Source organism: Mirounga angustirostris, unplaced genomic scaffold (assembly GCF_029215605.1).
Source record: "Mirounga angustirostris isolate CCGP_5_RB_7025 unplaced genomic scaffold, mMirAng1.0.hap1 SCAF_8, whole genome shotgun sequence".
In the NCBI taxonomy this organism is placed as follows: Eukaryota; Metazoa; Chordata; class Mammalia; order Carnivora; family Phocidae; genus Mirounga; species Mirounga angustirostris.
In genome coordinates, this window is record NW_026991716.1 from 145,391,121 (window position 1) to 145,406,045 (window position 14,925).

Sequence of the window (14,925 nt, forward strand, 5' to 3'; positions counted from 1 at the left end):
AAAGATTGTATTTATTTGAGAGAGAGAGACATAGCGAGAGAGGGAACACAGGCAGGCGGAGCGGGAGAGGGAGAAGCAGGCTTCCCGCTGAGCAGGGAGCCCGGGTGGGGGCTCGATCCCAGGACCCTGAGATCATGACCTGAGCTGAAGGCAGACAGTTAATGACTTAGCCACCCAGGCGCCCCTAGAGTGTTTTCTAATTTGAGCTGATGGTTGAAATACTGACTCAAAATTTTTCTAATATACTTATTTAGGGCTATAAATTTCCCTGAGTACTGCAATAGCTATACCCTACAGTTTTTGAAATGTTGTATTTTCCTTTTCACTTGAAAATATTTTCTCTTTTGTTTTCTTTTATCCTGTGTTATTCAGAAGTGTGTCATTTTATTTTCAGACAATTTGCATTTTTCTATATATCTTTCTGTTAATTTCTAATTTATTCCATTATGGTCAAAGAACATACTTTGTGATCTGAACCCTTTTAAAGTTATTGGGACTTGTTTTATGTCCCAGGACATATTCTTAGTGATGCTTCTTGTACACTTCTAAAGAACATTTATTCAGCTGTGGTTGCATGGAGTATGCCATAAAAGTGCACTAATTCAAGTCATTACATTATTGTTCATGTCTTATATCTTCATTAGGTTTTTGTCTATTCTACCAATTACTGATAGGGAGATGTGTTGAAATTTCCAACTGTAATTATGGATGTATTTCTGTAAGAATGCAAGTTTTTGTTTCCTGTATTTCAGAGCTCTGATTTTAGGTGCACAGACATTTAGGATTGTTAGGTCTTTCTGATGAATTGACTTAACATGAAATGACCCTCTTTATCTCTTACAATATTCTATTTAGAAATGTATTTTGTCTGATACTAATGTATGTATTCCAGCTCTCTATTAGTGTTCACATGGTAGATTTTTCCATCCTTTCCATTTTAACTTATTTGTGTCTTTATGTACATTCCAAGTGTTTCTTGTAGACAGTATATAGTTTCAATTTGCTTTTATAAGTAATCTGACAATCTAAATTTTAGTTGAGGTGTTTACAATATTTGCATTTAATGTGACTGTCACGATTGTTTAAATCCCTATTTTTTGTTTCCTATTTGTCCCATCTGTTCTTTGTTCCTTTTATCTATTTTTTAAAAAAGATCTTATTTTTAAGTAATCTCTACACCCAACGTGGGACTCAAACTTACAACCCAAGATCAAAAGTCACATGCTTTACCAACTGAGCCAGGCAGGTGCCCTTTTCCTCTTATTTTTTATGCTTTCTTCTAAATTAAGTATTTTGGGGGGCACCTGGGTGGCTCAGTTGGTTAAGCATCTGCCTTCAGCTCAGGTCATGATCCCAGGGTCCTGGGATTGAGCCCCGCATCGGGCTCCCTGCTCAGCAGGAAGCCTGCTTTTCCCTCTCTCACTCCCCCTGCTTGTGTTCCCTCTCTCACTGTGTCTCTCTCTGTCAAAAAATAAAAATCTTTAAAAAAATAAAGTATTTTTCATGATTCCATTCTGTTATCTGTTGGCCTATTAACTTTATTATTTTCCAGTGGTAGTTTTAGGGCTTTATATATCTTTATCAGTCTACTTTCAAGGCAGATTATGCCACTTCCCATACTATGAGTCTTACAATGGCATAAGTCCCCTCCTCCCACCTCTCTGGTCTTTATGTTAGGATTGTCATGCATGTTACTTCTACATATGCTACAAGCCCCAAAATGTTATTTTGTATTTAATCAGCCAATAATCTTTACTTTTAATTTTTCCTAATTTATAATTTTTAAAGTTATTATTTAAATTTTAGCTAGTTAACATACACTATAATACTGGTTTCTGGAGTAGAATTCAGTGATTCATCATCCCAGTAATCCTTAAACAGAAAAAAAATATATTTATCTATATATTTACCACTTCCAATGCTTTCTTTCATCTAGATACATATTTACATCTCTTACCACATTCATTATGCCCAAAAGACTTCATTTCACATTCTGGATAGTGCAGATCTTTTGTTGGTGAATTTTTGATTTTCATATATCTGAAAAACCTATTATATTGCCTTTGTTTTTGCAAATTTTTTTTCACTGGGTATAGAATTCTAGGTTGATGGTCTTTCAACTTTAAAGATACTTTAAAACTAATGAAAGTGCCAGTTTTCTGGCTTGCATTGTTTCTGATCAGAAGCCTTCTCTCATTTTACCATTCCTCTGTACCTACAGTTTTTTTTTCCTGCCTTTAAATTATTAAATCATTGATTTTAAGCAATTTGCTACATGTCTCAGCATAATATCCATGTTTCTTGTGCTTGAAGTTCATTGAGCTTGGATTTGTGGGTTTATAGTTTTCATTAAGTTTGGAAATTTCTCACCCATTATTTCTTCAAATCTTTTTTGTTTGCCCTGTCTCCTCTCCTCACTTGGGAACTCCAAATATAAATATATATACATATATGTGTGTGTGTGTATATATATATATATATTTTTTTTTTTTTTTTGCCTGAAATTTCCCTGTATCTCATTTATTTCTCCTAATATATATTTTTTTCAGGTCTTCTTTCCATTGCTGCCTCTAAGTTCACTAAGTTCTGTTCTGCAGTGTGAAATCTGCTATTTCCATTCACTATATTTTACATCTCTAACATTATATTTATCAACTGTAGAGTTTCATCTGGATTTAACATGCTTGAACATACAAAATGTAATAACTGTTTTATCATTTAATATCATATAACTGCTTTAATTTAATGAAAACTAATACAGTAACTTTTCTGTAGTAACTACTTCAGTGACCTTTTATACTAATTCTGTCTTTGCTATTTGTCATTTCTGGGTGTTTTTATTGTTTCTTCTCACTTTGAGTTCTATTTTCCTGTTTCTTTGTAGGTCTGAAAATATTTAATTGGACAGAAGATACTGTGACTTTTACCTTGGTGTGTTTTTGCATTCCTTTACATACTCTTGAGTTTTCTAGCATGTAGTAACAGGAATAGTTTCATTCTCTTGAGACTTGCTTTTAATCTTGATAGACCAAACTGGTAAAATCTTTAAGTCTAGAGCTATTTCTTCCCCCAGTACTGAGACAATACACTTCTTAGCACTCTAACCAATGTCCTATGATTTACATGGTTTTTCACTCCTACTGGTGGAAAAACAAATGATTTTGTGTGAGTCCAGCGATTTTTCCTGCTCCTTTTGGTGGTTCTTTCTCTGGGAACAGGTGGTTTCCTTATTAGACACACTGATGCTCTAACCTGAAGACCTGAGGAAAATCCTTAGCAGATGTTTGGAGCTGTTTGTGCAGCTCCCTCCTAATACTCTGCTCTGCATTCACACCAGCTTGATCTACCCTGGCTCTCAAACCCTTCTCAACTAAGGAAGAGCTCTCCACAGGTGTAGGCCAGAATTCTCTCATTGGGGAGTCAGAGGAAATCTTGGGGGTCACCATTCCTATCCCCCACCCCCAGAGATTACTATCCTGTCTTGCCTTACATCTCATCAATGGAAAAACAATTGCTTCATACATTTTGTGCTATTTTCAACGGTTTCTGGTAGGAATTACTCCACGTTGGCTGCTAGTTGGAAGCCCTTCATCAGAAATCTACTGTTTTGATTATTTGCCAGGCTGCATTGTTTTAGTTGGAGGAAAGAGGAATTATTTGCTCCCAAAGCCTCTTAGAAATAAAATCTTATTTTGTTCTTTTTTTATTAAGAGAATACTTCTCTAGAGTAATTGCCATCTTTTTTCCCCACAATATACACAAGGGATACAACAACACTGTATCCTTAACAGTGGCTTACAACTGCAGTGATTCCCTTGGGGATAGAGCATGCATGCATGGTTTGAAAATAACAGTGATTCTAACTTGCTGAAAACTCATCTCTAACATTTCTTCCTTATATATAATTTTGGCCTTCTGATTCAGTTTTCCTTTTTTTTTTTTTTTTTTTTTAAGATTTTATTTGACAGAGCGAGAGACAGCAAGAGAGGGAACACAAGCAGGGGGAGTGGGAGAGGGAGAAGCAGGCTTCCAGCTGAGTAGAGAGCCCGATGCGGGGGCTCAATCCCAGGACCCTGGGATCATGACCTGAGCTGAAGGCAGACGCTTAATGACTGAGCCACCCAGGCACCCCATGATTCAGTTTTCCTTTTATTCATTATTTTATCCTTTCATTAAGGAAGAATCTTTGTAATTACTTCTAAAAATCAGAAATGTTTTAAATATGATCAACATTTTTGCATCTAGAAAAATAACCTGACTTTAATTATTTAACCTAGTGATACAATATTTCCTTATGTTGAGCCTGCTTATAATCCCAAAATAAAAGGAGTCTGGTCATAAGATGCCACTGTATTAGTAACAATATAATATTAATATAATAATTAAAGGCTATTTGGGGCACCTGGGTAGCTCCATCAGTTAAGTGTCCACCTTCAGTTCAGGTCAGGTCATGATCCCAGGGTCCTGGGATGAGCCCCAAGTCGAGCTTCCTGGTCAATGAGGAGTCTGCTTCTCCCTCTCCCTCTGCTCCTCCCCCCAGCTCATGCTCTCTCTATAGCCCTGCTCTAAAAATCTAAAGGCTATTTGCTTGTATTTAAGATTTTCAAATGTATATACACAAGTAAGACTAACCAAGTCTTCAGTTTTTTGGTTATCTGTTTAAGGTTTTGGATCTTTGGTTTGAGCAGCTCACAGAATGGAAGAGAAGGCTAAAGAACCAGACACATGAGGCACATCAATATGCTGTCCTCAATCTGAATTAATCCCAACCATTTTCCTACATTATTCCATGAAGCGTTCAACTAATTAGCCACGTTTGTGTCTCATCTAACCACAAAGTTAAGGACAATGACAGTCCCATTAAAACTCTATTGTATGGGAAATGAATTAATCCTCCAAAGGAAAATGGAAGTGCTATTACTAGAAGAAAAAAAAATGGATGCAGCACATATAAAATTAAAAGACATTTAAATCGATTAAATTGTGCTGTGTGTCTTCATGCTTCCTATGCTTAAGAACAGAGGAATTCTCTACTACCAAAAAATTAGAAATTACCCATTAGTGCACTTATTAGTCTCAGGTCCATTTAGTGAGCATATGTGGAGTGCATTCTCAGTCTCTTCCCTGTTTCTGGTCTATTCAAATTTCTTACTCCTAGAAGCCTAGGTCTTAAAGGTAGCTATGATCGATCACATCCATATCAAACAAGAATGGCCTTGGTCCATATCCCTTTATTTTCAGACTATGGTCTATATACCACGTGTATATATATCCTTTAGGATTCAGGCTTATTCATTTTTCAAGACCACTTCTGCCATGTAGTAGGAAGTTCCTAAAAGGCACCTTTGTCTGCCTCAAAATACAGAAATTTTTCTTTACTGCTGGTGATCTATCTATAAAACAGATTTATTACCAGGCAACACGGTTGATCCTTGAACAACAGGAAGGTTAGTGGCACTGACCACCCTCCTCCAGTAAAAAAAAAAAAAATCTGTAACTTCTGACTCCCCCAAAACTTAAGTCTACTGTTGACCAGAAGCCTTACCAATATAAATAGCTAACGAGCACATATTTTGTATGTTATATACTCTATTCTTACAATAAGGCTAGAGAAAGTTCTTTTCAAATTGTTACAAACCTCAAAAAATTTTTTTCAGTATATTTACTGAAAATAATCTGTGTAAGTGGACCTGGATGGCTGGCCCTCATGCTGTTCAGGGGCCAAACTGCAGAGCACGGCTTTTGGGAGCATGAAACTTCACTTCCAACAGGTGAAGGTTTCCAGCCTCGCTCTGCATTTGGTTGTGTGAAATTGCTCTATTTTTCCTCCTCTAGTTTGTTCTTTCCTTTGTAAAATGGAGACACCACAGAACTGTCATTACTGCCGGCATGTTTTGATTCCCGTTTTATTCCTTGAAATGTTTTAGGAACATCAGCATTTTGTCTGCTCTCTCTCCTTCACCTCGGAGGTTATGGGTCCCGTGAAGTAGGTGGGAAAGGAAACCTTGAGACAAGTGGACCAGGATTCCCAGGGCAGATATGCTAGTCTCAGCTCTAGCCTTACAGTTCTCTCTCCTTGGACAAATTATTTCCTCACTTAATGTCTCAATAAAAGGAGAAGTCTCCATTACAGTAATGGTTTTCGGACTATGGTCTCACAGAAATCCTGATGTTATTCCACCCATAAAGTGAAGGGCATCTTCCACTAACTCCAGACAGTAAGTCTCACATTTGTTTTTTCCTCCTGCAGGTCCCTCAAATACTGAGACTGCAGCTGTTTCTGAAAACTCAACACATCGGACCCTTGTCCTTCTCAAAACAGCACACGTGTGGCCCTGAGTGCGGAGCCCAGGCAGCACAACGGAAGGGAGAGGGAGACCGGGGAGCACGAGGGGGAGGAGAGCGAGCCCCGGGAGCACGAGGGGGAGGAGAGCGAGCCCCGGGAGCACGAGGGAGGGGAGCTGAGCCCCGGGAGCACGAGGGAGGGGAGAGCGAGCCCAGGGAGCACGAGGGAGGGGAGAGCGAGCCCCGGAGCACGAGGGAGGGGAGAGCGAGCCCGGGAGCACGAGGGAGGGGAGCTGAGCCCCGGAGCACGAGGGAGGGGAGAGCGAGCCCGGGAGCACGAGGGAGGGGAGCTGAGCGCCGGGAGCACGAGAGCGGGGAGAGCGAGCCCGGGGAGCACGAGGGCGGGAAGCGCGAACCCGGAGAGCACGAGGGGGAGGAGAGCGAGCCCCGGGGAGCACGAGGGCGGGGAGCGCGAACCCGGAGAGCACGAGCCCGGGGAGCACGAGTCCGGGGAGCACGAGGGCGGCGGGCCGCTCACCGACACCAGCCCCGCGCCGCCCGCCCCCGCGCTCTGGCCCCGCCCCCGCACTCACTGCCTCCCTCTCGAACATGCTGGGCCTCCTCTCCCTCCGAGGCTGCGGCGGCGTCGGCTGCGGCTGAGAAGCCGGACTCAAAAACGGTTTCCCGCCTCGCCCGCGTTTCTCCATGCTGCCCGCACTCCACCACGCCCAGCGGCCCGCCTCCCCTCGCCCCAAACGCCTCGGCCGCTTCCCGCGAGAGCTCAAGTCCCGCGCCTGCGCCGCGCCGGCCAGAAGTGCGCCGGAAGGGAGGGGCGGGGCGAGGCGAGGCGTGCGTCATCCCGCCGCGCCGGCCGCCCGTAGCTGGAAGTGACGGCGGCAGAGCGGCCGGGAAGCGGGGTGCCGGTGGGCGCCTGAGCGCGCTGTTGGCCTGCGCGGCGCCCGCTGCGGCGCGGGCGGGGGAGGCGCAGCGTCGGCCGCACCCTGCTGGCCTGGCGGGCTCTGGGCCGCGGTCCCCGGGCCTCCGTGGTGTCTTGCGCAGCGCCGCCGCGGGAGCAGGTCGGCCTTGCCCGCCCCTCGTCCGCGGCCGGCGAGAGGATGAGCGCCCGGCCCGGCCCCGAAGACGCACCGCTTGCCCTCGTTTGTCTTGGCGCCGCCCGGGCCCCCAGACTGTTCCAGGCGCGCAGTCCCTCGCACCTCCCAGGCCCCAGGCTGAAGCCCGCGAGTCGGTAGTGGAAGAGCGAACGCAGTGTTCCGCTCGCGGGTGGGGTCTTCGTCCTCGAAAGGAAGCTTTCTCTGCTCCCACACTGTGTCATACTCACCCCTGCAGGTGCTACTTGCAAATCGAAATTCGACGTTTTCAGGCCATTTTGGTTACAAAACTCAATCACAACAGCCTCAGTGGCTGTAGGTCGGGTGGTACGGGGCTGCCTCATAGGGTTTTATTCATTTCCTGTCCTTGTGGAATTAAATGCAATCATCTATCCTCACTTTTAGCAATAGCTACTGTTTTTGAGTGCTGTGCGTGAGATGCTTTTCAAGTATTAGCTCTAATTACTGCAACACTAGAAGATCATACCCTGTACCATTTACAGTTAGAACGGAGGCTCGGAATACTAACTTTTTCAAAGCAAGTGGTACAAGGAGTCTGAAGAAGAGTTCAGATTGAAGGTCCTAAGTATAGGTCCTTTCCACCGGCCCACAGTGCCCTGGACAAGACCCTGGAGTATCAAGGAGTAAAGGTACGGGTGGGCGCGTGCGCGCGCGCGGATGTGACGGGCAGGGCGGGTTCTGGCCTCTAGTGGGGGGAGAGGCCATTCATAACTAACAGGAAAATGTACGGTCACGAGTCGCAAGGTATTGCAGTACCTAATATTTCCGGATTTGAAGTGGGATTTCATTCCCAATTAACATGAGGTTAATTATTCAAGACAATATGTGCTTGCAAGTTAACGTAAAAGCCAGCTTCTAGAATTGTTATTCCCAAAAGCTGAAGGTTGTAACGACTTGAAGAAGTGCATTCCCTTCAGCTCCAGGAAGGATGAGCCATCGACGATTCAGTTAACTCTCATTTGCTGTGTGCTGGGAGCTATGCTGTGTCGTGGGGGAACATTCTGGGTGAGATCTGACCTTGGTGCTCTAGGATCTGACAGTTTGGTTAAGGCTGCAGGGCAACTATATTGCAAGGGCGAATACAGCCAAAAGAGAAGACATTTCTTAAAGCTTCTGTTGCCATATCCAGGGCCTGCAGTAGTGGAGGAGATGGGCTTTTGTGCAAAAACGTTTGCCTGCCACCTGTCACTCCAGAACCAGAGCTCCTTGCTTAGAGTTCAGATGCTTTTTAAAAATGCAAGGAGTCCCTTTTGATATCAAAGTAACCTTTAGGACTGCATTTCTGTATCGGGCAGAAGACAAACCACACTAGGCTTTGAAGGAAGACAATTAAGAGTTAACAAGTGTAGAATTGTTAGAGAAAGAATAAGAAGAGATGTCTACAAGTATTGTGGACTTGGCAGCTGCAGGAAGCATTCACTCCCTTGTGGGACTGAGAGAACCAGGGCAGTGGTTGCAATTTTACAACTTAGCGACTTGGTGGAAGGTCCCACCCAGTTGAAACTTGGATCTATGAGGAAGGAGGTTGTGCTGCTCAGCTATGGGGCGGGCCTGACAGTTCTGGGAAGCAGACCTTTGAAGAGCAGGCGCTGGACAGCTGGTGGTGTGTCATGTGGGGGCACAGTGAAGAAGCTGGGCCTGCAGGTGCTGGGAAAACTGCAGACTGGATTCTGCAACTCTGCTGCTGCTGGGGAGAAGCTCCAAGGGACAGAGAGTGGAGGGGAAGGCCCAGGTTGCAGGCAGCAGGAGCGGGTCCCGTCTGCCCCCTGCTCTCTTGCAGTGTCCGTGGTCCCTGAGCGGCTGAGCAGCGTGCGCCCTATGGGTCACAGCATAACTGCTTATTTGGCACACATTCCTTGGGTCTGTGGAAGATTGGTTGGCAGCCAGGGCTGAGAGTGGGGAGTGAGGCTTCTGGGCAATGGGAGGAGTGAACTGTGTAACAGAGGGTTGCTGAGAAGGATGCAGGAACTCAAGATGACCAGCTTCCAAACCAGGGAGCTGCTAGGGCTTAACCCCTCATGTTAGAACACACACCCCTTGACTTGATACAGCAGATGAAGACCCCGTGATAATTTTAGTCCCACAGTGTGACTCCTTTGCAGGTTTATAAGATGATGTTAGTGTAATGTGGGGATAATTGTGAGGATCTTGGTATTATTTAATCCTCATGTAAAAGCATGGTTTGCTGCTGCTTATACCACATAAGGATTCAGAACTATGCTTTTTACCTGCATTTTAGTTTATTATGCTTGATTTTCTGCTTTTCCATTCTGCATTAAAAAAATTGCTCATTTCAATAACTTTGGGACAGTATAGGAATGCTGAAAGGAACAATGCACTATCCACAAGATGTACCAAGCTTCGGTAAACTCCTATCTTCACAAATATTATTAAAAATTTCACATCTTCAACATTTATTTGATAAAGTTTATGTAAACTATCTTTGTTTGATATTTAATCACAGTATTTTAATCATACAGCTCTCATGATAGCCAGAAAGTGTGTTAACAGTAGCTGTACCTAAGTACATTCTGAACTTAAGGTAGAATGGGATTTTCTTGTGACTTGAATATATAATCGATATTACTGTTTTTACTTCTTTTAAATAGTGTCTTCTGTGTCTTATATTTCAGATGCTAATAGAGGATCCGATTACCACTTGTCTTTCTCCCTCAGTCTATGATATGATCTGTAAACTCGGGTTTGAAGTCAGAGAAAGTTGTGATATCAATCGCATTGTAACTCAGAGGGGTGAAGTATGCTGGCAGACCATCACAGCCTGTGTGACTTACACACAATCAGGTCTGTACGTTCTCTGCACCCCAAGCAGCTGTCAGTGCTGTTTGATTTAAAACGTCTTGGCTGTAAAACTTTCCTTTCTGACCATTGTTTCTTTTAGTTAGAGGTTGTTACAATACAGACCTAGCTCAGGAGAGGAAAGGGATCAGGTGACATAGGAGGGAATGAGGCCAGAGGAGCACAGGAGAGATACCAGAGCACTGAGCCAAGGAAGCCGTGTGTGAGAAGGAGGCCGTGGGCGTAACAGTCTCGCTCCATGCCAACAGTCAGATGGAAGAGGGAAGAAAGTAGGGGTCCTAGGAATTCTGGGTAGGAAATGACCAGTAGGATATTACACAGCTGTCTTCAATGTTCCAGGCTTTATTGTACATTTTTTAGAGCAGGGATGTGGCTTGGGAAATTTAATAATAGTTATAAAAATTGCAAATGAACATGCTCTGGCCCAGCGGTTTCATCCCAGGAGTTTGTAAGACAGGCACACATACAGGTACGAACGAGTGTTTGTGCCAGGTTACTGTTGGTGCTGATTGTAAGCAAAAATGGAAGAAAACAACCCAAACGTTGGGAACAGCCAAGCATACAGCATGACTACGACAGGCACGCGAGAAAGCGTTAGGTGGTGGTGCGAAGGGTGGGGAGCCCATCGCCCTGAACCACGGGGCTAAGCGAAAAAATAGGAAGGGCATATCATTGTATTTGCTGTGTATGTATAAGTATTTCTAAATACCCCAAGGAATTAATAACTGTAGTTGCTATAGGAAGGAGAACTGGGTGGCCAGAAGGGAGACCTTCACCCTTTTATATTTTTTGGGTGTGAGTCGTGTGAATGTTCAGCTTCAAACTTATCAGAAAATTAAAACAAAAAAATTCGTATGTTCTAAAATAACATCATTGGAAATCTCATAGTCTAATAATGTCAAGTAAAAAATCAGGTTAAAATATTATATATACAGTATGAACCTGATTTTGTGTAAACTTACAAGTGAAGAAAATATTTTCTCTTGATTAACCTTTTTGTATCTTCCAACCTTGTACACTTCTAATAGTGTATTTTTCTTTTATTAGATAAGCACCATGTAACTTACTTCCAGCAATATCTGGGTATCTTTATTGTAAGTTCAGCTATAAACTGGTTGTTGATTTCATGGAAATTTCGTAATTAAAGCACTTTTTCTTTGATGCTTAGGCACTTTCATCCCGCGGTAAGGAGCTGTAGTACTCACACTGCTCTTCTTCTCCCTGAAGCCCAGAGTCTGGATTACCGGGGCACCGTGCTGCTGCTGGGCCCCGTGTGTGAGGCCGTCCACCGACATTTGTTATCTCTGACCAAGGGGCAGTTTGACACGCGATACACGCCGTGGCTGCAGTGGACAGCTCTTCCAGAGGTTTGGCCTGTGAACAACCTTTAGAAATAGAAGACTTGGCGAAGTCCGCTTAGAGGCCCTCGTTACCTGTTCATCTTAAAGGGGTCTCCTCCATCCTCTAAGCCCTCCGCCTGTGAAAAGGCTTGAGGGATGCAAGGGAAACTCGGAATGTAATGTAGTCGCCATGGCCTGAAACATCCTTGGAACGAAGGAAGTTTTTGGATGCAGTATCCATACTGGGGGTTGGAGAGTAGCTAGGTATGTGGGTGCTGGTCCTGGGAAGATGAGGATGGACGGCTCCAGAAAAAAGCAAAGACCTTATGGACAGACAGTAAGGTGTTCTTGAGACAGTGGGACAAGGAAACCAGGTGGGGATGCTTGGTTTGTGGAGGATGAATGGAAACGCCCAGACGTTTTGGCTGGTTTGTTGGTTGGTGCAAACCAGCCATTGCACTTGGCACATTTAATGACCACAGTAGGGCAGTAACTATAAAAGGTCTAATTATAAAATACTTCAAATTTCCTGATGTAGATAGAAGGGTCATTGCTTCTCCCCTTGTAACAGCTCTTACATGACAGGCTGAGCTGCCTCACGTTTGTTGACTTTTAAGAACTAATCAGAATGGGAAATAAGATTTAGGTCAAAATATTTGACTTTTCAATTTACAGTTATGCCAGATTTATTGCTTTCAGTAAACATTTAAATGAAGAAAACGTTCAAAACTCCTTAGATATTAAACACTTTTTTGATTCTTTAGATATTGTTACAGTTGAGTCTTGGACAGTGCAGGGCTAAGGGTGCCCACCCCCTGTACAGTTGCAAATCTGCATATAACTTTAGACTCCCTCAGAACTGAACTGCTAATAGCCGACTCTTGGCCACAAGCCTTATTGATAATGTAGTTGATTAACACGTATTTTAGATGTTTTATGTATTATATACTGTATGCTTGCAATGAAGTCAGCTAGAGAAACATTATTAAGAAAATCATGAGGAAGAGAAAAATACACTTACAATACCGTACTGTATTTGTGGAAAAAATCCGCGTGTAAGCCGACCTGTGGAGTCCAAACCCGTGTTCAGGGGTCAACTGTGTATCTATATAACAAATGTTTACCTATACCAAGAAAGTCATGAAAATACACTAATTGAAATCTTTAGAAGTTTGAATTTCATAAATCGTATTGCTTGAGAAATACTTGGGGAAATGTTTCTTACTGATCACAAATTCTAACATATGTCTTGTTCTACACAGTTATTTCCTGAAATATTTGATGCTTTGGGAAGCCCTCAATGTCCCGCTATTCCTCTTAGCTTAATGAAACTGACGGCATGTCTAGAACGGGCTTTGGGTGATGTAAGTGTGAGACCTCTTTCTTTGGTTCACTGAAGTATCTGAATGAACATCAGACTTTTACAGCTGTCCTCAGATTTCTTGATTTTAATTCTTGTTTTCCTATGAAATGTAATCATTTGGCACAGATGTTTAATATTTTTCTTTTTCAGTGATTATGAAATCAAAACATTGGTGTCTTCAGTGTTTTTCTCCCTCATTTGTACAAACAGTGGCTTTATGGGTGGGTTTTTTCTTCACATTGTTTGGCTCATTACAATGCAACTGTAACACCATCCTTCTTTGAATTGTAGGTGTATTTACTGAATGGGAAGGAATGCCCCTTTCTTTTGAGAGATCTGCTTGCGTCTGAGGAGCTTGCCGAGGTCTTTGGTCGGTCTGTGGTAAGCTTGTTCACCTAAACCTGATAGAGTAGACACAGCACAAAGCCGCTCGTAGTAGCTCTACTTTTGCTCCTCAGAAATTGATGCTGCATAGGAAAAAGTTGATGACAGCTGTAATTTGAGCATATTCTCCTTTGCCACCTCCCCTTTCAAAATTGCCACTTTTCCAGCCACAAGACACACGTCTCTTATCCTGGGTCTTGGCGTGGCATAATAGCCTCTGGTGGGACAGCCTCGGGGGGCCAGCTGGATGAACAATTTGAACTCTATTGCTTTCATTAATTATACGTTAATAATTATCATAATAGCATATTCTAGAATAAAATTTTGACCATTTAGGGAGGGATATTAAAGTTTTATACTAAAATATCCATTTTTTTTTTTTAACATGTGGGAGTTTATGCCGTTCTGCAACTGTTCAGACTTACAGTGAAAAAAAACTAGATGCCAGTTTAAAACCATGCAGAGCTGTATACTTTGTCAAAATCTTCAACAGGCCACAACCGAGTGAGGCAGGATCAAGGTGCAGAAGAATGCCAAGATAGCGTCCTGGGCAAAGCTGAGCCTGCCGAGCCAGGACGATGTTTAAAATGCTGGTGTAATATGTTACCAGCTAGACTTGCTATTTTTGGATAAGAAATCTGTTTTCAGTAAAGCTCTCCCACTTTACAGTGGTTCCCTGTCAGCTTAAAGAGCACTTTGTTTAGTGGAGAATATGGAGTGAAGACCAAGTACAAAATTCCTGTAGTTATACTGACTTCTGAAATAGATCCATGTGTTTGGCCTGTTGTTTGTTGTCGGCCTGGGTGCTGTTAGCCTCTTGCTGACCTGCAGCCACTCTCAGCCCCAGATCCTTCTACTAGTCCATTGGCTTCTGTATTTCTGATTACCCAGGTGGTATGAACAATTAATTAAAGTTAGTAGTAAACTAAATTAAAAATAAATATAGCTAAGAGAGTATTATTATGATTATTAGTATTAGGTATTACTGTTCAAGTATTAAAAATTGATGTGAGCATGAAGAGTTTCTGGAGTTGCATGGAGAGACTGGTTGCCAAGGGTTCTGATGCTGAGTTGAAACCCTCTTTGTAACTTCTGCTCTGGCTTGTCCTGCCCTTTGAGAGAAATTCAGGATCTGTGCATCCATTTCCTCCTCTCAGCAAGAGTCCTTCAGGCGTCTGAAGATAGCTTTCCTTCCTTCTCCCTGTCTTCTGGAGGCATACTCTTCCTTCTCATACGACTTGGTTTTGAGTTATTTTAGTCTCTGCATATCTTCTTTATCCTGAATGTGTTCTGAAGTGTTGCCCTCCAAACCAAGAGCAAGCCCATGGAAATGCACAAGTCTTGCCATCTGATAAGCGGGATCCCCATAGTGGGCGTCTTTATAAGTGGAGGGAGAGAAGCAGGTGAATGGTGAGCTTCCAGCCAACAGCTAAGTAGGGGAGGTCTGGGCTGGGAGCATCCGTGGGCCAGCCCCTCCTCACAGGGTCTGCCTCCTGTGGATTTCCTGTTCCCCACTTTGTGCTTTGTTTTATCTAGGTAGTAGGCACGCTTGATGTGCCGGATGAAAGCAGCATAGCCTGGGACAGATCTCATCCCCCTTTATAGC

The 14,925-nt window shown here is 43.2% G+C and overlaps 3 protein-coding genes across 9 annotated transcripts in view; 2 read left to right on the forward strand and 1 right to left on the reverse strand.

The window, feature by feature from the left end:
* Positions 1-6,458, forward strand: part of LOC135365471 (basic proline-rich protein-like) — a 27,596-nt gene extending 21,138 nt beyond the window's left edge. The window contains exon 2 of the mRNA XM_064596975.1: positions 6,251-6,458. The gene's annotated coding sequence lies outside the window, so the exon portion shown is untranslated. The remainder of the gene's footprint in view (positions 1-6,250) is intronic.
* Positions 1-7,011, reverse strand: part of DYNLT2 (dynein light chain Tctex-type 2) — a 19,186-nt gene extending 12,175 nt beyond the window's left edge. The window contains exon 1 of the mRNA XM_045865918.3: positions 6,879-7,011. Within this exon, the coding sequence (XP_045721874.1) occupies positions 6,879-6,992 (114 nt within the window). The 5' untranslated portion in view covers positions 6,993-7,011. The remainder of the gene's footprint in view (positions 1-6,878) is intronic.
* A 169-nt stretch (positions 7,012-7,180) lies between these two features.
* Positions 7,181-14,925, forward strand: part of ERMARD (ER membrane associated RNA degradation) — a 28,845-nt gene continuing 21,100 nt past the window's right edge. For 2 of the 7 annotated variants that reach the window (XM_045865913.3, XM_064598376.1), the window contains exons 1-5: positions 7,181-8,044; positions 10,049-10,217; positions 11,460-11,599; positions 12,835-12,936; positions 13,227-13,316. In XM_045865913.3, the coding sequence (XP_045721869.1) occupies positions 10,049-10,217; positions 11,460-11,599; positions 12,835-12,936; positions 13,227-13,316 (501 nt within the window). In that variant the 5' untranslated portion in view covers positions 7,181-8,044. Of the gene's footprint in view, positions 8,045-10,048; positions 10,218-11,400; positions 11,947-12,834; positions 12,937-13,226; positions 13,317-14,925 lie in introns of those variants that run through there. The other 5 variants (XM_045865912.3, XM_045865915.3, XM_045865914.3 and 2 more) reach the window with 4 other exon arrangements.